General features: G+C 39.4%; 1 protein-coding gene across 4 annotated transcripts; it reads right to left on the bottom strand.

Annotated features, from left to right (window-relative positions):
* Window positions 1–884: 884 nt before the first annotated feature.
* Window positions 885–24,109, bottom strand: ASH2L (ASH2 like, histone lysine methyltransferase complex subunit). Of its 4 annotated transcripts, none has more exons than XM_074208814.1 (17): window positions 23,892–24,109; window positions 22,851–22,917; window positions 22,594–22,739; window positions 19,123–19,211; window positions 18,562–18,656; window positions 15,906–16,001; window positions 14,912–15,007; window positions 14,473–14,548; window positions 13,604–13,621; window positions 11,908–12,001; window positions 9,499–9,716; window positions 8,120–8,287; window positions 7,605–7,798; window positions 5,914–6,006; window positions 3,758–3,856; window positions 1,768–1,827; window positions 885–1,674 (listed from the first exon to the last, which is right to left on the bottom strand). In XM_074208814.1, exons 1-17 carry the CDS (start codon window positions 24,059–24,061, stop codon window positions 1,567–1,569), a joined length of 1,887 nt encoding a protein of 628 aa, XP_074064915.1. In that variant the 5' UTR covers window positions 24,062–24,109; the 3' UTR covers window positions 885–1,566. The 4 variants fall into 4 exon arrangements, with proteins under 4 accessions (XP_074064915.1, XP_074064916.1, XP_074064918.1 ...); XM_074208816.1 differs by having other exon boundaries at window positions 1,641–1,705; XM_074208815.1 differs by lacking the exon at window positions 13,604–13,621 and having other exon boundaries at window positions 23,892–24,108.
* Between the last annotated feature and the right edge of the window lie 514 nt (window positions 24,110–24,623).

Raw genomic sequence — 24,623 nt, 5'->3', positions numbered from 1 at the left:
AGCTTGGTAAAGGACAACAGCTAAATGTAACAAAGCATATATGCAAAGGAAAAGGGTATTAAGTGTAATATTACAGCCCTCCTTTCCTTATGACTGCTATTGCTACCATCCTAGTCAAATGCTAGCTAACTCGTCTGAGATTACTACAATCATTTCCTTTCCAGTCTCTGTATCAGTTCCCTTCCCACTCTAATTTAATTTATTCTTTATTATCAGTTTTATTTTCCAAATGCACAGGTCTGATCATGTTACCTCACCAATCAAAAATTTTGATTTCTTGCTGTTAAATAAAATTCAGATTCATTAGTCTGGTTTTCAAGATCTAAATCTATTCTAAATCTATTCCCACCTCTACACCACTTTCCCCCTTTTAAAGCCACTAAAATCTCGGCCTATCCTTCAAAGTCCTCCTCAAAGTTCACCTCTTCTATATAGCTTACCTGAGATGTCCCCTTTCTCACCCTCTTCCTCATTTAATTTCATGGCACTATTTCTTCTTTGCTTTTGCTATACCCTAATTTGTATTTCAGTTATTTTCATACTTCATCATTCCTACCCATTTTATATTTCTTGACAGCAGGGACCATGTCCTTATCTCAACCCCCAAGAATAGTATACCAGATTATACAATCTAGGTTCTTAGCAAACACTGAATCAATGAAATGAAAGCTTTTTGTTCTGAAATTACAGGAAGCCAGGTAGACTAAACCAAAAAAGATTAAAGAAGACCTAGCAAAAGCCTGAAGTCAAAACCTATCATTTCCCTACAAATGGCACCTCACTTACCTTGAGCTACTTGAGTTTCCAGGACCTGGTAGATGAAAGCCAAAGACACTGTGCTTCATGATTCAGTTTAAGAGACAGACAAAAATTGCCAGACAAACTCATTTCTAACTTTTATTTCAGATAGGTTATTATTTCTTTATAAGTCACAAGCAAGAGTATCTTTCACAATTAGAGTTTCATGCACCTGGCTGTTTTGGCATTTCTGAGATCCTTATATAAGAAAACTATTTACAAATTAAAAACCACACAAAAAATGGAAAATTTTTAAGCTGTTGAAACCTAGGGTTCCTTGGCAGGAACCACTAATTCAGTTGCTCCTGGAAATGGAATGGCTGTCCTCTGCAGAAATCTGAAGAATGGGACAGAGTAATCTCCACATAATGGAAATGTTTTTTTAAACAAAAAAGCAGCCTGAAAGAGACAAGTCCCTCAGTGTTAGAAACATGGCTAGATGAATAGCCTGAAATCTAATGACATGTGGCACAGCACCAATTTCACAGGAAGCTCACTGGATTTTGAACAGTCAGGACTTTTCAGAACTTGGTACACTGGTGAAAAGTACTCATTCAAAAACAACGGACAACAGCAGAGGACAAGGGGTTGCCCGTCCCTGCCCTCCATTGCTAAACTAATCTTGTATCTTGAGAAAGGAGAGCTGTTGTCCTCTGAACAGTCTCTTTAGAGATGAGTACAAATGAAACTTTTTTTTTTTTAAAGTAATAGAACACATCAGTTTCATTCCACAGAAAAGTTATGACTGTCAAGAAGAGGGAAACCTGGTTATGGCTCCCAGGGGGGACTCCGTCTCCCATCCACCTCTGTTTCAACATGATATAAGACGTCAGCTAGTGTGTGCTCCACCACAGCACCCCAGCCCATGTCACTCATCTGCAAGGTGAAAGCACAAACAGAAAGATCACTAAAACGTTGTATAAGACATCCATGGAATAATGTTGACATTTTATTTAAATCAATACTCACAGGGCGGTAAGTGAGATCTCTTGGAGGATACTTGAAGCAGGGTCCAAAGTTGATAGAAACCTGAAAGAAATTTCATGCACATGATGCAGGCAAATTAGATGACTCTTTCTCATTAAATTTAGCCTGGATGTTCAGGGGGCTATGCAGTTACAGAACTTTTAGGGTGTTAACAATTGAAAGATTTTTAGAAATTACAGAATCCAATTCTCTGGCTTAATTGATAAGGAAAATGCAGTCCAGAGAAGTGATGGGACTTGCTCTGAATCATATCACTAGTCAAGCAACTATGCAAGGACAGGTATCTCGACTTCCAGTTCAGGTTTTCCACTAAAATAGGAGATTAGACTTACCATGACTTCTAATTTTACCTAATTATCTGTTTAATTTGCCACATTAGTTTATATACAAAATAATACTGAAAGTTCAATTACGAGCTTGCGAGCAAGAGTCACTATTAAGTCATTCAATAAATAACTGACTACTATAATAACAATTTATATTTATTTAGAAACAACAGTTTTTCCTTAATACATAATATCTCATCTGAACTTTACATCTGATCCTGATAATGACATGAAGGTAGGAGGATTCATTTAAAGATGCTCACTTAGAGTTGAGGAAACTGAGACTTGGAGTGGTAAGTGATCTGCCCAGCTTAAAAGTGGCAAAGTTTATATCTGAGCTTTATAATAACATGGTAGACACTTAATATTTTTAAATTTAATGAATTCTGACTCCCTGTCCAAATTATTATTCATTTCTCTACTTTGTCCAAATGTCTCATGCTATCCTAGCCCTCAATGAAGCCAGTAGCTTTTATAACTATTAAATTGAGAAGAGAAGTATCAAAACAAGAATCATCTATTATTCAATCCAATTCAGTAAACATTTATTAAGTACTACTAGATAAAGAGCAGAGTGGGGAAGATACAAAGATTGATATTACACAGATGTGTTCTTAAGGAACTTCTCATTTAAGAAAAAGGAAAGCTATGCACACAAATGATACAAGGCCAAACATGATGGGATGATAAGATCATCTAATTAGAGCTAGAGGAATCTCAAAAGTCATCTAATTCTGCAGCTGAAGAAACAGGCTGTATTGTTAAGTGGCAGTCAGAATTTGAACTAGGGTTCTGGGGATTCCATTGTACCTCTGCAAAAGAAGCAAGCAAACAGAGTGCTGTGAGAATTCTGAGCACTAGGGATAGATGGACAAGGTGGTATGAATGGAGGGAGAGGATTTCACTACACAGGAATGGAGAGTGGGGGCATATTATAGGTATGGAAATGGCATGAACAAACACATGGAGATGAGAGGATACAGATAAATACAGACTTGGGAGTTTGAGATCAGCTGGAAAGGTAAGCTGGAACCCATTCATGAAGGGTCTTAAATGTTAGAGGTAGGAACTGAGATTTTATCCAGTAGCCAATGGGCAGACACTGGGAGGTTTTTTTAGTAGAAAAATGATAGGGTCAGAGTAATGTGCTAGGAAGTTTAGTCAGGCAGCAGGTGAAAAATAAAGTGGAGAGAGAGAGAGAAAGTAAGAAGACAGAAGACTAAGATAACAGTCTATGTGAAAATGAGGACCTTAAGTAGAGTGGCTGCAGCTAAGTAGAAAGGGAGAGACAGATGAAAGAGACAGCAGGGAGATCAAATCAATAGGGCTTAGCAACTGAAGGAAGATGAAAACTGAAAGATTATTAATAAAAAATTAACATAATACCTGTTACTCTATATCACAAAAGAGAAAAGATGTCTGTGTAGTTGGTCATCCTTTTCAGGTCCACAAACCTCTCCTTAATATAAACATTGTCTGTAAATAGGTCTCAGCCCCAGTTCTGAAGGCTTTAATATTACCAACTTTTTAACTAAAATTTCTCATTCTACCACCAGACCTATTCTGATTTCTGTTGCAGAATGTAACAATTACTCTCTCCCCCACCTCCTCTTGGATCTGTTTGATAAGACAACACTCAGACCTACCGTGCAGCTTTTATACAGTGAGATGGCAGGAAAGTAGACCCCTTCAAAAATTTCTTTGTAGGCCACTCCTTGGCTGACACCATTTTTGTAGAATATTATCTGCAAGATTCAAATCCAATGGCTTTAACGGGAACAATGCCCCAGAGTTATCAACTGAGTATGCCCTAGTTTCTTGGCTTTGTCCCCCACAGAGATCAAAGAGAGAGGAGGGCCCATAGGTGCAAAAGTTTTTATAGCAGCCCTTTTGGTAGCAACAAAGACTGGAAAATAGAGGGTGCCCACTGCCTGGGGAACAGCTGAGCACATCACAGTAGTACTATTGTGCCATAAAAAAGGGTGAAAAAGGCTGGTTTCAGTGAAACCTGGAAAGATTTGTACAAGCTGGTACAGAATGAAGTGAGCAGAACAAGGGGAACAGCATAACAACATCACTGTATGAACAAATGACTTGGAAAGACTTAAGAATTCCAATCAAACCGAAGACCAACTACAACACCAGAGATGATGAAGTATGGTTACCTACCTCTTGACAGAGATGTGATGGACTCTTGGGGGGATAGAATGGGAGAGGGCTTTTTTTTTTTAAATATGGTCAATGTAGGAATTTGTATGCATTAACTACTTGCCACAAAGTTTCCCTCCCTGATTTGGGGGTGGGAGGAGAATTAAGGGAAAGAAAACTGACTTTTGTTCACTGAAAAAAAAATTTAATAAAAAAAAAACAGTGGTTTTGGGAAAACTCTTAGAAGTACTTACTATCTCTCAAAAACATACTGGGGTGAAGGCACTATAAAAATGGGCAATAAAGTAAAAGGAATATATTCTGGTTGATGCAAAGTTCATTCATATAATAGTAATTATGCTCTGTCACTTTTTAAGTTTCAAAGCATTTTCATACCCACTATTCTCATCTACTTATATTCTAGACATATTTGCAATCCACCACCAAATGATAAAAGTTTCTCATATATAAATACAATAAATTCTCAATTTTTAGGCTCAGAGAATTCTTCCCTCAGAGCCCTAGTGGCTAAGTCTCCAGCATACTTTGGCTCTTTGTATCATGCATTTCTATTTCTGTTGTGCTTTGCAACATGTTTGTAAGACTTTATTTGCTCTTCTGAGGTCTTGTTTCAAATACCTCTTTCATTCCCTTTCTGCCAAAATCTCCACCTCCCAAACAAATATGAGCTCTTTGCAAGTAGGACTGCTTCATTCTTCGGACCTGTATCCCTAGTAACTGTATAGTGCTGGCACACAGTAGGTGCTTAATAAATACTTGCCAGATTTTGGAAGTATTCTCTACTCAGTTTGTTCTCTCTCTCAGTCCTCAAAGCTGGGTAATTTCTTTAGGTTCTCTTTCCACCCCGTAGCATTTCTGTTTTCAGAAAAGTTGGGTTCTTTTGAAGCAGATTTACCCACCTTCATCTGAAAGTAGGAACCATCTTCTTTCTCCTTGTTTTCTTGCTGAATAGCTGATCATCCCTTATTTACTTCATTTCCTTTATTTTTTTTTATAAAATTCTCTGGAATCCATCTTATTCTTCCACATTTCTTCCTAAAGTATTCCACTTTCTCTTTCTCCTCCTCTTCTTCAAACCCCAGATGATTTCTGCAAGCTTATTTGGCTAGATCCTACCAGTTCACTTGTTTCTTTCCCCTTCTGTCTGACCCTTAGATGCTGGTTCTGCCACACATACCTCCTGTTTAGGCTCACATGATTTTGAGTTGTTTTATCTTTACAATGGCCTTGTAAGCTACATTTATCCTCATCCTAAGATAAAAAAAAAAAGGAGTCACCTCCCCCCCAAGGGATCAAGGTCAAGGTTTCTTGATTTCTAGTTTATAGAGTTTTCCATACTAACATGTCTTGGGAGGGGGGAGGGTCATTCTCACCTAAGGCAAAATAGCATAAATCTTCATATTCAATCTCCCATAGATGCTAACTTTATTGTAGTTTCTATGCTCTTTTCTTTAGACTCTTTTTTCCTCTGGAGGGCTCCCAAAGGAACTTTTGGGTGAACAAGTTTTAAATACAACATCATTAAAAACTGTAAAAACTATTCTTAACTTGTGGTCAACAAGTCACATTTGATCCAATGACCAAAATTTGTCATCCTTTGTTTTATATCATTGAAATCAAAATTTTAACTCACTTGACTATGGGGAGTTTGCTTGAGGCTCTTCTCAGCTTTATCCACAAAATCCTTTTCCTCAAAATATAAGTAACTCTTGAACTTTATTAAAGCCTTGAAAAGCAAAAGAGAAAGAAAATGAGAATCACGAAGCATGATCTCTACTGTTGCAAACTAAAAAAACAACATATATTTGGTGCCCAGTCTTGGCCCTCTGGGGTAGGGATTCAGAACACTTCAGGTATTGAGACCATGGGTTGATCCCATAACTGTCTTTCTCTCTTCCCAAGAAGAAATGAAGTACAGATTCTATATGAAAAATTGCCATAAAGACATTTGTTGACCTTTTATAAGTTCAATTTGGACTCTAGTTTATTAATCTAAAATTATTGAGTCTTGAATCTTCTATGTCTATACTTCATAAAACCCCAAAATAAAACTGGGGTTTATATTTCTGAGCTTCATATATGAAAATTTATAGAATTCATCTGTGAGTAGTGCAGAAGTTCTTCACCTTTTCTGTGTCACAGACTTCTTCTGGAAGACACTGGTGAAGCTCTATCTCAGAATCATATTTTTCAATGCATAAAATAAAATACATGGGAATAAAAAGGAAACCATCTATAATGGTTTGAAAGGCTTAAGAATTATGATAAACTATAATTCCAGAAGAAAGATGAAGTATGTCAAAAGGTCCAGTATCTTTGGATAATGACAAAAAGAGTGTGGTTAAAGCACCTCTTTTTTTTCTTTTAGCACCTCTTTTTCTTATTCAGAAGACTGACTGAGGCAAGCAATTAGGGGCACAATATTTCAACTGAATTTCCCAAGCCATAACAGTTACAACAAAGCTAGAAAACATGCCGGTAAATCACACTAACTTTTCATTTTCTGAACCTGCCTTTCACCTCAAATTACAGTGGTTCATGAGACTTGATGAGAGACCCAGACTTACTAGAGCAAAATTGAGTAGGTAATCTTCCACCATACAATCCCCAGAACCTCTCATACTGCTACCATCTCAAGAGTCTCCATTCTTTTCTAAGGTATAATCTATTTCTTTGGTACTTTGGTGATGTGCATTGCATTGTATTCGAAAATGAGTATTGATTTACGTAATTGGCCCTTGAGGCGTTTTTGTTGGGAACTGCTGCCTAGAAGAACTAAAAGGCTGGATACCCCTGGTTGAAATTGAGTTCTCATGAATCAGTTTTATTAAGACTAGATAAAATAACTAAAATTTTAGATTCTAATACAGTTTCCCTTTCAGTATAGGGCTCTGCTGGACACTGACTATTATAATAATAATGAGGAAGATGGTAACAATAACAACTACTCATATTAGAAGTTCACAGAGCAAGTATTATCCCCATTTTACAGATGAAGAAACCTTAATTTCGGGCTCAGAGAGGCAATGATTTGCTCACAGTAAGTTTCAGAACTATCGCTATCTGCCTCTAAACTTGAATGTTTAAACCATCATCAATTACAATGAAATATATCATCTTATTGATAGAAAAACAGGGAACTATTTCCATGTTGGTTTTGCTTTATTGTTTTTCTTTGTTAGAAGGGCAACGGGGCTTATTAGAATATAAAAATAAAAAGGGATTAATAAAACTTAAAAAACAAAAATAAATAGTGGAAAAATGACAACCCCCATGATGACAGTGAAACAAACACTGGGAATCCATCACAAGGGGAACACTGACCTTATCTTTATAGGTGTCAGGCAAAGACTTGGCAGTTTCTGTCTCCTCAGGAAGATTGATATAAAACCCCAGTATGTCACCTTGACCATAACCAGAGGAGTAGCGCTTCCCAATGGACTGATGAAACTTGGTCCCCTTTTTGCTCCTCCAAGAATAACTGAATTTGTCATAGCCCAGTGGAGCTTGGAGGTTACCTGTTCCAAAAAAATACATGGATTCAGAGGGTTAGGTCAACTCTGGATTCCTACAGTAAAGATTCTCTTTACATTTCTGAGTTGTTCAGTTTCTTAAAATGGCCTTTCTCTCTCGATGTTCCTGAACAATAATTAATTACATAGGGCAAATGCTTAGTAATTAAAGCACTCACAGGAGTATCAAAGGAAGGTGCATTAGATGCTCATCAGAATTCTACCCAGTAGTCATGCACAAAATTCCCTCCCAATTAGCTCTATTGTTCCAGACCCATCCTGGCACACAAGGGGCCTTTACTGCCACCTGCTGGGACCAAAGCTTACCAAGAGGCTGAGACCAGCCCAGCCTGGCAGCAGTATCTGGAGGCATCTCATCCACTGAGATCTCAAAGTACCAGGCCCCTTTCCGAACTCCATGAGAGGCTCGAACCATTGAGTAACCCTTTTCTCCAATCACAGTCAGTCGGTCATCTGAGATCTTTAGCTGAGGGGCTGTAGTGATGGAGATCAAAATAGACCGCATCTTGTTATTAATGAGGCTACTGGCTCATTTACACAGTTCTCAGATTTAAGTGTTTCCTTCATTGACAATCCTGGGAGGTGAGGGACACAAATACTATTCCCCTTCTCTGAAGGAAGACACTGAAGAGGTAAAGTGACTTGGCTGGGTAGGTCACAAGCCTGGAGAGCAGCAGAGCTGGGATTTAGATCTAAATCCTTTAACTCCTATCATTTCATTACTGAGAAAGGGGGGAGCCACACAAACCGCACAAATAGGCAAAATTCCTGGATTCCAATGGAACCCATTCAGAACCAGAAAGTCTGCAAGTTTAAACATACAAAAAATACCTGTAAAATGCAGAAAGCACCATGAGCCTCCTCACACAACATCCTGTGCCTTGACACTACTAGCAGTCTTTCCCTCTCTCCCATTCTACGATATTGGCAATAAGTAAAATGTTCCAGTATCATTGGGTCTGTCTCACCTACCAATCTCCAGTCACTCATTTGGCTTTTATCTAATTCCTGATTTTTGTAGAAAAGCCAATACCCACCAACCTATTTCCAAAACACTACCATTGGTGATAGTTTAACTTGGATTTGAATTACAATAATCTGTAAAATTCCTTGCTTTTTTTTGAAGATTTTTCAAATTTAAGGGTTTAACCATAAGCATGAACCTCCTCTGAAGGTTATTATCTAACTAGTGAAATAATTCTTTGGTAAATCTCAAAGATCACTAAATTGGAGAAGGGCTGTAATCTGTATTAGCAGAGGAAATACTCATAGCACTGAAATTAGAGATATTTGAAATATTGAATGAAGTAGAAGTCTCCACTCAGGTCCTTCTCTGAAGCCTTACTGTGATGTGGAGATAATCTCATGTTCTCAAGGGCCTATGCAACCCAGCACAATCTGGTTGACTCTACCAAACTAGAAAGGTTGATAGGTAATTTCCATTTTATCTAAGGATAAACCTGGTTAAATTTGGAAAAATTAGACCACTCATGAAAGCTGCCAAGCAAAGTCAGGGAGAGCCTGTGACCCTCGCTGGTTGAGACAGTTTATCACAACATGACATTGTGGATCTTCTAAATATTGCAAGAATAGAGTTTGAGATGAAATGAACTTAAGGGACTAAGTTAATAACATCCATTCTAAATGACATGACTATTTTCTGGTATGGTAAGCATATTGCGTACCTCGGTCATGAAGCGCTAACAAAACCCGTTCATAGAGGCAGGCTCTGTAGAGGTCTCCTGGAATTGGTTTCCCGGCCCAACAGTCCAGTTCCAGTTTCTCAGGGTCTGGGGCATGAGGGTCTGGTTCTGCCAGAATGTACCGATAGCCATCTTTGTTAAATGGGTGTTCCAATGGATAGCCATGAGGGGGAAGGCGCTGAGCAGAAAACAAGGGGTCACTAGAGAAAGGAAAAAAAATATAAGAGCTAGTGTCCTCTTTATCTCAGATATCAATAATATATAAAGATTTTCTTGCATGGTCAGATTTCCTCTAAAAACACACTCAAAATTTTCACATTTTTTTACTCTTTGAATGCATCATTCTGTTTCCTATAGGCAATCAAAGAGATGAATGGTATCTATTTGGGACCTGGTTCACAAACAACCTCTCAAAAACTGATGGTCATCTTCTAGGTGGTTTATAGGCTAATTTGAAATGCAAGGCATAGCGGCAGCTAGGTAGTGCAGTAGATAGAGCACCAGCCCTAGAGTTGGGAGGACCAGAGTTCAAATCTGGCCTCAGACACTTAATAATTACCTAGCTGTGTGACCTTGGGCAAGTCATTTACCCCTATCTGCATTGCCAAAAAAAAATGAAATGTCAGACATATGATAATATTTGTGGAAGTCTTTGAGATACCAGATAAGATTATTTTTTTAAGAGTGTTATTGTGTAGGCCCCATGCTAACATCTGTTGCTTCACTGGGGTTTTTAAAAACTATACTGAAAGGAGACAAACTCTGACAGATTCTATCAAGCTGTAAAAGCACTGAATATGGTCTCAGCATTGAGCTTTTTTTTCAGGCCTAGCCTTAATAAGTTTGAAAAGGTTAGCACCAAAGGAAAGACTTTCAGGTGATGAATTTTTGGGGCTACAGCAGGACATTTAATTGCTTACTCAATTGTAGAAGGATAACCATCTGCACAAGTAGAAGAATTATCCTTATAAAGTTTGAATCACGGAGTCTTTTATTTTATTTTAATTTTTTTATTAGGTTTTTTTTTTTGGCAAGGCAAATGGGGTTAAGTGACTTGCCCAAGGCCACACATCTAGGTAATTATTAAGTGTCTGAGGCCGGATTTGAACTCAGGTACTCCTGATTCCAGGGCCCACTATGTCACCTAGACAACCCCACAGAGTCTTTTAATACTGAAGTTGTGTGTGTGAAAGGGCAATGGGAGAATACAAGGAAAAGGTAAGATGTTTGTATTACTGAGTAACTTTTCTGCTATCAGCTATGGCTATTGTAGTCAGTCTGGATAAGGAATGACAATTGATATCATCAGGAGGGCAGCTAGGTGGTGCAAAAGACAGAGCATTAGCCTTGGAGTCAGGAGGACAGGAGTTCATTTTTTTTTTTTAGGTTTTTGCAAGGTAAATGTGGTTAAGTGGCTTGCCCAAGGCCACACAGCCAGGTAATTATTAAGTGTCTGAGGCTGGATTTGAACTCAGGTACTCCTGACTCCAGGGCCAGTGCTGTATCCACTGCCCCACCTAGCCGCCCCTGAGCCACCTAGCCACCCTGAGGACAGGAGTTCAAATCTGACTACAGACATTTGCCACTTACTAGCTGTGTGACCTTGAGCAAGTCACTTAACCCTGACTGCCTTGCATCTAGGGCCATCTCCAGTCATCCTGCCATATGTGGCAACTGGATCCAGATGACTCTGGAGGAGAAAGTGAGGTTGGTGACTTAGCATAGCACTCCCTCACTCAAATCCAATTCATGTGTTTATCAAGGCATCATATCTCCATGATGTCATGGTCTTCTTTGAAAATAAAGAACAAGGGAGGGTGGCGCAGTGGACAGAGCACCGGCCCTGGTGTCAGGAATGCCTGAGTTCAAATCCGGCCTCAGACACTTAATAATTATCTAGCTGTGTGGCCTTGGGCAAGACACTTAACCCCATTTGCCTTGCAAAAAAAAAAAAAGAAATTGAAGGATGAACATTACATTACATCACCTTTCAGATCTAGACCAAAGACAAGGAAGAAGTGAGGGGACAAGAGGTAAACCACAAAATACACTGCCCAAGAGCATTGCATCAAACATTGATTTCCTTTGCTATTCTACAGCCACCCCTTGTCAAGATCCTATAGTTCTCACTTCTTGTGATTCTCACCCTAATACACCCAAATGGAATACAGAATAAATGGTAGAAAATGGATCAGGCAGGGGGCATCACCCTAGGGAGATTCTGCTTTGCAATGACAAGTCAGAGTAGACAGGAGTCTTTCCCTTTTACTGTTTAAGAAAATCTTGTTTAGGAGGTAAAGTGATGAAAAGATTCTATTTCCCTTTTACCCCATGCTTCTTTACCAATGAGACCAGAGCTAGGGCCAAATGTATTCTGGCGCTTCTCTTTACCTCCGAGCCTTCTTAGTTGTTCCTGTAGTCCCTCCATCCTGCTGTTTGCGCTTGGCTCCTCTTCCTTTTCCACTACTTCCTGCTGCAATTCCACCTTAGAAAGAGAGGGAAGCTTATTATCAATTGGCTATGATGGGAGATCAGAGTCCAGGGCAGAAACTCTCAGGGGACTAAAAGGCTGATGTGCACTTGTGCTGCACCAGAGGCAACCTTTCTCAAAGGACAGCATGCTGACTCTGAATGATTCTACTGGGTGGTCAAATCCATGAGGGCAGGAACTGACTACACTAAACTTTAGCTCCCCTCAGATACAGCACAACACTTTCTAGTGTACTGCACATGGTAGATGCTTAATAGAACTGCAAGCTCAATTGAGTCTTTGAAGTGTTCTTCTCAGGTCAAAATGATTCAAACCACTAAATACTAAATATGTGCAAACAAAAGCAATCTTTTCTTTCTCAACAAAACTAGTTCACTTTCTGAGGACACTGACAAATGCAATTTCATTCACAGAGTTTCCAAACACCCAGAGCTAAAAAGAATAAAAACAATTACATAAAGATTGTTTTCCCCATCAACACCAGAATAAACATTTACATAAAGAGAATATTCTCACTGTAAGCAGATTTCCACTTGCTTTAACAGCACATGGTTCACAACCCATAAGCATAAAAAAACACAGTACCTACTAAGGCAGTTAAGCACTGAACTTTGATGTTGAACCAAATAAAATACACCAGACAAGGAAAAACAAAATCAAAAGCACTAAAAAGGTGTTTCTCTCCAGTGCTGCCTGGTCAATTTCTGTGGTGACCACTAGGTATATGAAGAATATCAATTTTACACAATTAAAAACAGAAGGTTTTAAAATTAGCAAGACTTTTTAAAGGTATATTTCATAATAATGTACTCAGTTGTCAAAATATTAGATTCAAGAGAGACTAGACCTGGGCTATAGTATTAAATGAAGATACTGGTGGGAGTATGTGTATATGTGTGTACACATATTTTGCACACAAAAGAACACACAGACACACCAGCCTAGTGCTTTGAATAGTTCTGGAATAAGGAATCAATACAGTTCTGCCCATTTCTCTCCAATGAAGTCAGTTAAAATTTGTTTTATGGAACTGCAGGCAAACACCTTTACATAAACAACAACTGCATAGAGGACGTTATCTACAAGTGTAGCAAGCTTGTAAAATATCAGCATACTCCTGTTGCAGTAAAAAAGGAACAAGGTCAAGAAACAAGATCATATTCTGCACAAGCAGGTCAAGGGAAATTAAAGAACTCAAGTCTTAAATAATAACAAGAATCCATCTGGTTACACACAAAGGTTTTAGGACCCAAATATTTCTATTTAATTTGGGTCACCCTAGCACACTCAGCATTTTGGGGGGGGAGTGTCTAATTTACATTGTAACTCTAAGTAATATTTTGAATCTAATTATTCTGAAGAGAACAAAAGGTCTTAAGGAGACTGGCCTTGCAAGGCAGAATATGACAGTGTAAAAGCTTCTAATTGCTAACATTAAAACTGAAATTATGATCTTATATTAGGTTCTATGGTCACGATTTTAAGAATACTTTCGATTTTTTGAAATTGGTTTTAGCTTCTAGGACAACTGAGCAAAAAAGCACTTTCCAAACCACACAATACTTAAGGTTGAGAGGCTGAAAGGTAAATATTCACCTCCAAAAGAGGCTCCACCTGTAAGAACAGAAGTGGCACCATGTATTTGTCAAATATTAACAAGTCTAAAGGAGAAAAAAAAATCAGTCTTTGAAAGAAAACAAACAGTATCCTCACTAATTTTTGTCCTAAGAAATTCTTTAAAGTAGTGGGAAAAGTTTAGAAATTCAAGAAGACATGAGTATTTTAAGAGGCAAGTAATGGATCCTAGTTTTACAATGAAAACCTATCCATTTTCTAGCCCCCCACTTCACATTTCAAGTATAGAGACTGATCACAAAAAAAATAACTGTTAACAAATAATCAACACATAAAGGCTGAATTTGAATAAAACTCCTCAACAATTTAAAATGTCAGAATGAGAAAAAAGAGACCTCCAGAAAAATGGAACCTACAGTACAGAACAGTAATTAACTTAGAACAGATAAACAGGCTAAGGGGAAATGCTACAGAGCAATGAAGCTCTTTAAATTGAAGTCATGGAGACATTTCCAAGGATCAGAACTTTTCCTGGCATGGGGACTTTTTTGCTTTAAGTGGATCTCAAACCAGAGTAACCCGTTTCCATAATATGGAAAAATCAAAAATAGTCATCTTAGTGTCATCATTATTATGGGGTAATTATGGCTCCAAAACAATAAAAATAACTAAATTTGACTCCAAATGGAAAAGACTAGTCTGTGGTTTACATTATGACAAAAAGTCCTACTACAGTTACCCAACAGTCTAGCTAAAATATAAAGTGATTAAAAAATTATTTAAAAGGACACAGTATGAATAGCTATCAATCTTTCCAACCCCAAGACTTCCACAAGCTTTCCTTTTTAATATTTTGAAAATATTTTAATAATAAATAACTGAACACTTACCATTTAAATTTCCACTAGTGGATACTGTGCTGCTTTGCTTCTGGTTGTCATAAGCTGGGCCAATATTACCAAGATCCTAAAGAAAACATATAATTAAAAATAATCTTTTAAAACAACTTCAACAAATCAAGTCTAAAGAGGCAGATGCTCCAGATATTATGAAGAAGGAATTAAAATAGCAAAGTGGACCTGCAAATGACATTCCTGAAAGGGTCTGAGATTTGTAGAATACCAAAGAGATGTCATTTTCTCTTAATTCCTAGAAAGCTCTAACAATATCTTTCTCCAAAAGAAAACAATGCTTTCCCAAGTACACAGGAACACAGAATACCCAGAATAGTTACAAACAAGAAACTTGAGCAGAGTCCTGATTAGAGCTTAGATCTGTCATATCCCAGCCTAGCATTCTTTCCACATGATACAATATAAACTAGTGCACCTGATCCAAAAGCCCAAATTTGGGATAATCTTCTTCCGGGTCTTTACTTCCAGGGTCTGGATGTTCCTTCACCAAAAATACATCTCTTTCTCTACTCTAAAAAGAAGGAGAATTTTAGCATTAAAGGTAGGCAACTTCTGAATATAACAACTCCAAAAAAACACACTGTCACTGTCTATCTCCTAAACAAACAACCAACAGATAGTTATTAAGCCCTAAACACTGAATTGGAGATTGTGCCAGATGTTAGAGATGATAAGAAAAAAATTAAATAAGTTGAGCTCTAGGGGGAGTGGGGAGGAACATACATCCTAGCAGGATGTGCAGGTACATAAGACATGTGTGTGGATGGTAAATGATGGGGAAAGTCCCAGCATAAGGCAATATTTAATCTGAGTCTTGAGGGAAACCTAATTCCAAGAGGAGTCAGGGAAGATTGATAGACCAGGAGTAGGGGCACAGAGGTAAGGCAACAGGTGACAGATATATGTGGGGGGGTGGGGTGGGAGAATGGTCCTGGAGTTGTTAGGGAACTTACAGATTCTACTAATGGGAGGGTGAAACAGATTTTTCACTCCAGGAAAATCACTTCAGCAACTATGGAAAGGACTGGGGAGAGGTGAGACTGTAGAGGAATAGCCCAGGCAAGAGGTGAGGAGGGCATGATGGTGAATAATGCTTAAAACAGTCTATTCATTTGAAGAAAAAGCAGTCCAGAACTGGGTTAGGTTTAGTTTGGGTCTATGCATGTTTGTACAAAACTGTGGAACACAAATAGTTTTAAAGGAGAAAGTAAGATGGTGACTTAGCACGGCCAGCCCTCCCTCATTTAAATCTGATTCATATGCTTACCATGGCATCACCTCCTTGATATGTCATGGTCTTCTTCGAGAAGGAAGGACAAACAACAATACAGAGAAAAACTAAGAAAAATACTATTCTTAAGGAAACAAGCTTTTCATATATCTAATTTCCTCAATTTTCTTTTACTCACCATAGTTTTAACAATATTATTAGGCCAAGTCATTTTCCCAGGTCTCTGTCTGGTGGTCATGCACTCCCAGTACTTATCAATAAATGGTATAATATCCTATTTTTAAAAACAAAGATGAGTTAATCTCTTTATAACCACTTTAAACATTACTGGTCACTGAAGAGGGCATTGGCCCTTAAAATTTTTTTTAAATCTTCTAAATGAAAGGGAGACGCTAAACATAACTGCTCACTACTTTAATTATTATGACCTAAGCACATACCATATTGGTGACATTGTTCTAGGAACAGAGGGATTCCAAGAAGTATCAGAGCTGAGGATTTATTTGGGAAAGACTTCAGGGAGACTAATCAAGTTCATTCTATTAAATGACTTTAATCTTAAATACTCCTTCTAAATTTTTTCTTTTACCAGGTCTACATGGGCACTGTCCCATAAATCCTCCAAATATCTTTAAAGTATGTTGGCAGGCTATTTGGGGCTATACTTCAAGGTTTCTAGTCATCTATATTTCAAGGTTTGGTCTCTTAACTGTTTAGGTTCATAATTATGATGCCACATGAAAGGCCAATTAAACTGGGAATACTAATTCACACAACCTGGAAGTATAGAACTCCTTTCCATATGATATAAGAGAAACTAGAACAGCTGCTTCAAAAGTTTACTTTTAAAAAATAGATTAAAAACAAAACACCCTCTCTTTTGCAAATAAATTTTCTTTATTTAAAAAAGATAACTCATTTATGTCACTATAATTTGATGAAAAAGAATGTTAAAATATAAAATAAACAAGTCCATTTAGCAAATAGATACTACAACTGATTCAAGTGTAAATAATTTGCAAAATTATGACTTCTCATCCATCATTATTAGCTAGTATTCTATACCAGTTAACAAAGTAATTTTTCATAAATCTGGCCTGGTCATGGTCTGCATGGCTTAAAAAAGTTATTTCACAATTACTGCTGTCAACAGAAAAATACACTGCAAAGATAAATACAAAAAAAAATATGCACTATACTTGGTAATTTTATTCCCCACTTTTTTTTTGTATTCTGTAGTTTAACAATAAATTTCTTAATCATTTTGGCTTTGCTGCAATTATAGAAACACAATCTAGTTTCTTCTAATTGAATTTGGAATCAAATATATCTAAAGTGACTTGCTGTCTGTGGACATTAATGACTAGCAGGATCATCAAATCAAGAATAGTTATGGATTATATAAAATGAAAGAAAGCAAGAAGAGGGGGCAAGGAAACATGTAGTGGGGGCAGCTAGGTGTCGCAGTGATAGAGCACCAGCCCTGGAGTCAGGAGTACCTGAGTTCAAATATGGCCTCAGAAAACACTTAATTGCTTAGCTGTGTGACCTTGGGCAAGTCACTTAATCCCATTGCCTTAAATTAAAAAAAAAAAGGAAACATGTAGTGGAATAAAAATCTAGGAAGCAGATCAAAGAAAAAAACTGTCACAGAACTAAAGTTTCACTGTCCTTAGATGCCAGCCTCCTGAGAGATTTCCAAAAGTTCATCACAAGGAACATGCTGAAGGGTATAAAGCTGGTCTCAAACATTGTTTCTGGATCAGAGCTAATTCAAAGCTGACAGACATTGATGTGCTTGGAGGATGAGACCCTAGAATAGCAGGTACTAAGCTCTTCACAAGTTTGTTTTACTTTTTTGGATTGGTTTTGCTGAGTCAACAATATGTCTGACAGTGAAAAGACTCTAGTTTACTGTCTAAAGGGAATAATGTTTAAAGCTAGCAGATGAACAGTTTTATAGGCTCACAGAAAGAAAAACCCAAACTTCTTCCAAAAATAAGTTAATTCAATTCTTTAAAGAAATGTCTTAGTAGACACTTATTTTGTCATAGTGTGCTAAGGAGAAATAAGTGAGAAAAAATAACCTCTTAGGCAGAGGTTTCTTAATCTTTTTTTGTTTCATGGACTTCCCTGTGGATCCCTTCTCAGAAGTATAATGGTATTAACTGCTCATCACACACCACCAGTAAGAAAAACAATGACAAATATGATATATGCAGCATACAGGGAGAATATCAACAGGCCTGTGTTGGGGAGCTCATGTTCTTCAGTCTAGAGCCACTAAAATGGTGCTTCCACACTGTTTACTGAAATCTTTCCCTATCTGAACATTCAAACACCACCAGTCAAGTCCCAAGTGCTGGTTTAGGTGCTGAGGGTACAAAGACAAAAATTAAACTGTCCCCATCCTTGAGAAACTTATATTCTATTGAACTGAAAAAGCAGTTAATGATAATGATATTGACAGATTTTGAGATGGAAGAAGCTTGAGAAGTCAATGTCTTCATTTTACAAATGCAGTAATTGAGGAGAAGAAGTTAGATGATTTGCTCAGGGTCACATAGCTGAGGCAGAATATGAACTAAGGTCTTAATGATTCAAAAGTTGGCTCTCTATCCACCAGGCCCCACTGCTTTTCTACAAGTCATGTAATATATTATAACCCAGGAAAAAAAAATTACATAGAACAAGTGAAAAACATGGAATTGAACCCAAGGCCATACATAAATCTAAAATTCAGCAATTATTCTTAAAGCTCTTATCCAGAAAGTTCTACCTGATTCTTTAGGGCCACCATATTACTGATGCTAGAAAGAATGGGACAACTCTACCTTGTCTTTGGAGAACATGGTTTTAGGATGCTCGTCCTGTGTTCGGGACTGCCATGTCAAGTTGGCCAAAGCACTAAGGCACATTTCTTTTAAGTCTTTGAAAGAAAAAGAAAAAGAATATGTGATAAGAGATATTTCCCCAAAGTCAAGCAGATATTCAACTCAAAACCCTCATGCAGGGGCAGCTAGGTGGTACAGTGGATACAGAACTGGCCCTGAAGTCAAGAGTACCTGAGTTCAAATCCAGCCTAAGACACTTAATAATTACCTAGCTGTGTGGCCTTGGGCAAGCCTCTCAACCCTATTGCCCTGCCAAAAAAAACAAAAACAAAACCCCTCATGCAAAGTATGCCATAAAAGGAGTGAATGGTGAAGGGACAACTCAAGACTGAAGGGCATGCTGCATAAACCTTAGTCTCTGAACTTCAGGGAACAAACAGAAAGGTAGGAGGTGCTCTCCTGGCTTAACTACAAACCATTTCCTCCCCCTCCTTTTCAATCTTCCATTGTAACAGACCAAAACCTTTCCCATTTCCTCACCATTTCAGGATTTGTACTTACTTGCTTGCTTTCGGAGAAAGTAAGTATTCCCACTGTGATGACACACATTGCAATGAAAACTATAGTTTGTCATAAAAGGTAGGCAGGACCTGCAAAGAACCAAATTTAACTATTTTACTTTGCATATATATTTATTGTCTTTTTTTGCTCACTGGAAAACCAGCAGAATTTTAGCCTTGATATAGTCCTCAAACTTGAAAAAATGATCACCCAAATTTGTCAATCCTGACAAGAAAAAACACCCATGTTTCAAAAACCTTCTAGAGCCTTGCTCTCCCTGGTATATCTATCTGACAAATGGGGAGAAGCCTGTTGTTGCCCTGTCTCAAGTGATTTATTATAAACACAGCTACAAATCTCTACCATTGAGTATCCAGAATAAGCAGAGACTGTGCTAGTACAGTGGAAGATAGTACATGAGAGATCCATGTCCTCAAGAAGTTTACAATCTCATTGGGAAGAAAAGGTGGCAACATGTGAAAAGTTAAACAAGAAAGGATAATTGTCAAATAAACCTTATAGTCAATTCTCAGACAGTTCAAGGATTGAGCAATCACTTGAGTGGGGATGCTTGGGGAAGACTGGGCAGCATTTATAAATGCTCTGAGAAGGGACAGGATACTTCAGATATAGGAGTATATGCCACAGGGAGTTGAAAAGGCAAAGCATATAAGAACACCACCACTAGTAATAGCTAGCATTTACATAATGCTTTCAGGTTTGCAAAGTGGTTTACAAATAGTCTTTCATTTGATCTTTACAACTACCATGGGAGGTAAATGCTATTATTATTCCCATTTTACTGTTGAGGAAACTGAAGCATACCGAGGTTCAATGACTTGCCCAAGGTCATACAGTTAGTGAATATCTGAGGGGCAGCTAGGTGTAACAGTGGATAGTGCACTGGTCTTGGAGTTCAGAGGATGGGAGTTTGAATCTGGTCTCATACATTTGACATTTATTAGCTGTATGACCTTGGAAAAGTCACTTAACCCTGATTACCTTGCATTCAGGGCCATCTCCAGTCGTCCTGATTCACATATGGCCACTGGATCCAGATGGCTCTGGAGGAGAAAGTGAGGCTGGTGACTTAGCACAATCCTCCCTCTCACTCAAATACAATTTATTTGATTTTCATGGCATCACCTCCTTGATGGCATGGTCTTTTTCAAAAATGAATGACAAGCATCATCATCATCATCATCATCACCATCATCATCATCACCATCATCATCATCATCATCATCATCGGAGGCCAAGTTTGACCTCAAGACTTTCTGACTCTAGTCCAGTATTCTATCTATTGTTTTACCCTTCTACCTAGTTCAGAATGAGGCCGGGGAAATCTCAAATATCTAAATAAATCTGAATTTTATCCTCTAGGCAGGAGAAGGATGTGATCACAAAGCTTTTAGAACATTAGTTTCATTATGTGTGGGAGGGGGCAGCTAGGTAGTGCAGTAGATAGAACACCAGTCCTGGAGTCAGGAGGATCTGAGTTTAAATCTTGTCTCAGATACTTAATAATTGCTTAGCTGTGTGACCTTGGGCAAATCATTTAATCCCATTGATTTAAATAAATAAAAATTTAAAAAACCATTATAACGTGTGAGATGAATTAGAGAGGAAAAAAATCTGGAGGCATAGAGTATAGAGTACCTGGAGGCATGTGGTAGCTATGTAATTTACTGCAGTAGAATAAAAACCAGTTAATTTAGGCTCAAACTAGGGTATTACAAAATAGGAATTATTAGTATGAGATATAATGGATTCTCTAATCCAGATCTCTACCTAATGAATGACACTTCAATAACATCACTTCAATCACATCAGTGATCACTTAGCATCTTTTTGAGTATCTACAATGATGAAGAATTCATTACCTTCAGAGGTAGTTTATTTCAATGGCAGAAAATTCAAAATGTCAATAAGTTTTTTCTTATATTGAGCTAAAATCTGCCATTCTGCAAATTCCACCCTTGCTTCAAGTCCCTCTGGGGGGCTATGCCAAATGAATCTAATCTTTCCTTCACAAGATAATCTTTCAAATATTTAAATAATACTGGCACATTCTCTTGGAATTCTTCTTTTTTTTTTTTAAAGGTTTTTGCAAGGCAAATGGGCTTAAGTGGCTTGCCCAAGACCACACAGCTAGGTAATTATTAAGTGTCTGAGACCAAATTTGAACCTAGGTACTCCTGACTCCAGGGCCTGTGATCTATCTACTGTGCCCCCCCTCTTGGAATTGTTCAAGGTTAATCCTACTCAATTTCTACCCCCAACCAACTCAACTTTAAATCTCCCCATCCTCATCATTTCCTCTAAATGCAGTTATCCTGATCAATAACAGCTGTACAATGTGACATCCCAGAATATAATATTGTAAATGTGGGTCTACCAGTACTGTGCAGGGTAACAAATATAGCCTTAGACCACATTGGCTTTTTTGGAAATCATATTATACTACTGAAGACTGTGGTCAAATGAAGCTCCTAGTTTTTTTTTTTTTTAAACAAAATGCTGTTCTTTCAAGTCTTGTCTATGAGCAGTGTTTGTGGCAGGAGAAATGGAAAAAAACAACTAGAAAATAATTGCAGAACTTAGTGACTAGATTGCAACTGTCCAAGTAAAAGTATCTAGCAGGTCATCTGAACTATGGAACTGAAAGCTCAGGAGTTGTAGCTATAGATTAGGTAGAGAGTAGAAGAATTTGTTAAAAAAGAGAATGAAGATAGAGTCTGAAACATGAACTTTAGGAATGAATGCCCATATTTAAAGGGTAAGGGGAGAATTATTAGTAAGAATCAGATGATTATGGTAAAGAATTACTGTGCAACAGAACTTTAGTTCAAAATTTAAAGATTATTGAGTATCACTCAAATATGTGTACCTATAGCAAAAGTGCCTATATCAAATTACCAATATACAAGACTTTTTTACAAAAAGTTCTTTCTTATAAAAAGTTATAAATTTAAATTGATTTCATTTTTCTGAAGACTGCTACAGCATTTTCATTCCCTTACCTGAGGTGCTGAACCCAAAGAGTTAAGCAGATAACAGTTAAGTTTATATATTGAATCAGTTTGCATTATAGATCAAGTATTGGATGTACAGCAAGAAACCTGTAATAAATTCTGCCTAAATAATACTTTCTAATTCATCAACTTTATCCCATCAATTAAAAAGCTGGGGATAGGGGCAGCTAGGTGGTGTAGAGGATAGAGCACCGGCCCTGGAGTCAGGAGGACCTGAGTTCTCAGACACTTAATAAAATACCCAGCTGTGTGACCTTGGGCAAGTCACTTAACCCCATTGCCTTGCCAAAAAAAAAAAGCAGGGGATAAATAAATTACTGTAATATTTTATGTATACATATTTGTATTTATATTTACAAAGATTCTTAAAAAATTGCTACTTATGGCATCCATTTTTAACATTGAGATCTTTATAAATGCTGAAGGAAATACCCACGTGGTATCAATGCCAAAGGTGTCTGCTGTGAACCACTTCGTACATATCCCACACTGCAGTTCCACCTCTCCTAGCTGTCGACCGTTCTCTTCATCTACAGAACCAGTCTGAGTATCCATGACTTCTGAACTGTCCCCAGCTCCTTCCTAGTTTCATGGAAGTTTAGAAGAAATTTAGAAGGTGAAATCTATAGTCTAGTTGTGTTCAGACAGACACTGCCCATGCAAAAATCCAAAACAAAAATAAGAAATACTTACTAGTGTGTCTTTTCCATTTGAGGATTCAGTCTCCAAACCACCAGTTACATCAGCCAAGGTGGAATCACTATGAGAATGCATTTATATACATAAAATATGTTCAGAAGAAAGAAAATTTTAATTCCTCAGTCTCTTGTTTAGCCATGGATTCCCTTTGACTAGAACTCTTGGCCTACATATTTGGATGGTAAAAATCAGGCCACAATATAACCTGTGGGAGAAGAGGTCTGGGGGATGCAGATAAAGGGAATGACACAGAGAAAGGTAGTGTTGGAAGGACAAGTTTGCCCTGGAGGGTGGTACCTATGTTTATGATGATGGCTCACGGTTCTCAATTTAAGTTGTAAAATGAAATTGCTGATATTCTTATTGAGACCTTTAGACCTTTACTTTTTTTTATTTTTTTTGCAAGGCAATGGGGTTAAGTGGCTTGCCCAAGACCACACGGCTAGGTAATCATTAAGCGTCTGCTTTGAACTCAGGTAGCACGCTTTAAAGCGGTGGCCAGCTCATAAATGGGTCCTTCAACAGAATTAAAGTGAGGAGCCTCGGCCAGGCCGGGCCTTGGGGCAGGTGGGGCTCGGTGCGGTCAGGAGGCTGGGACGGACGCGGGAGGGCTCTGGCCATTGGGACGGGGGAGGCGGAGCTCCCTCACCGGGCAGTTAGCGGAGTCTGGCGGCTGGGAGGGGGCGCCGCCCTCGCCAAAGGCCGCCGGGCTGCCGAGGGTCGGCAGGAGGAGCCGCAGCGGGCGCCAAGTTCAGGTGCTGGAGGGGGCGGGGCCGGGCCAAGGAGGTGGGGAAACGAGGCGGGGCTGTCAGCGAGGGGCGGGGCCGTGGCGGGGCGGGGCGGAGCCCAGGCTCTCCGGAGCTCCGGGTTGGGCGGGGAGGGGGAGGAGCCTCGGGCAGGCGGGGGGGGGGCCAGGCCGAGGGCTGCCGGGGGGCGGGGCCCACGCCGGGGGCGGGGCGGGGCTCTTGGCGCCCATAGTCCAGGCCCGGCGGTAGTGGGGGGATGGAGGGGGGATAACCACAATCTCCGTCTCACCCGCTTTCGGCCTCTCCGGAGTTCGGATCCGCGGCAGGCGCCGCCGACGCGCCCTCTCCGCTAGGGGCGGCCACAATCGCCGCGGCCGGTGGCGCATCTCCCTCTTCGGTTCCGGCCGCGGAGGCCGGCGGCCCCGCGCCGGCCCCGGCTCCGGCTCCCGTGGCCGCCATCGCTGCCTGCTGCGCTGCTTCTCGCGAGATCAGCGGCCGAGTCTCGCGAGAGTTGAGGGCCAAGCCCGCCGGCTTCAAATTGCAGAGGCGCTTGGGAGGAGACCGCGCTCCCGCGCGCCGGGGTCTGGGAGCCGGGAAGTGGCGGGGCGGCCTTTAAGCCGCCGCCGCCGCCGCCGCGAGCTCCGTACGAGGCCGGCGCCAGGTGACACCCAGTGGAAGGACCCGCCTCAAACGTTGCCTCTTGGCCGGAACGCGGCGGGAGCCCGGCGCGGCCCTTGGGCCCTGCTTGCCCCGCATGCCTCGGATGTGGAACTGGGCCGATGGCGGTGCCAGCGCCGCGGAGGAGCGTTCGCGTTTCGCAGGGTCCTTATGGAGTTTTCTTGGGAGACACCGGAGTGCTTTTCCTTTTCCTTCTCCAGCTCTTTTTTTTTAGGTTTTTGCTAGGCGATGAATGGGGTTAAGTGGCTTGCCCAAGGCCACACAGCTAGGTCATTAAGTGCCTGACACCGAATTTGAACTCAGGTCCTCCTGACTCCAGGGCTGGTGCTCTATCCTGTGCCAC

The sequence above is a fragment of the Macrotis lagotis genome, chromosome 1, assembly GCF_037893015.1.
Source record: "Macrotis lagotis isolate mMagLag1 chromosome 1, bilby.v1.9.chrom.fasta, whole genome shotgun sequence".
In the NCBI taxonomy this organism is placed as follows: Eukaryota; Metazoa; Chordata; class Mammalia; order Peramelemorphia; family Peramelidae; genus Macrotis; species Macrotis lagotis.
The sequence above is the reverse complement of the archived record's forward strand: the minus strand, read 5'-3'. Positions and strand labels throughout refer to the sequence as shown.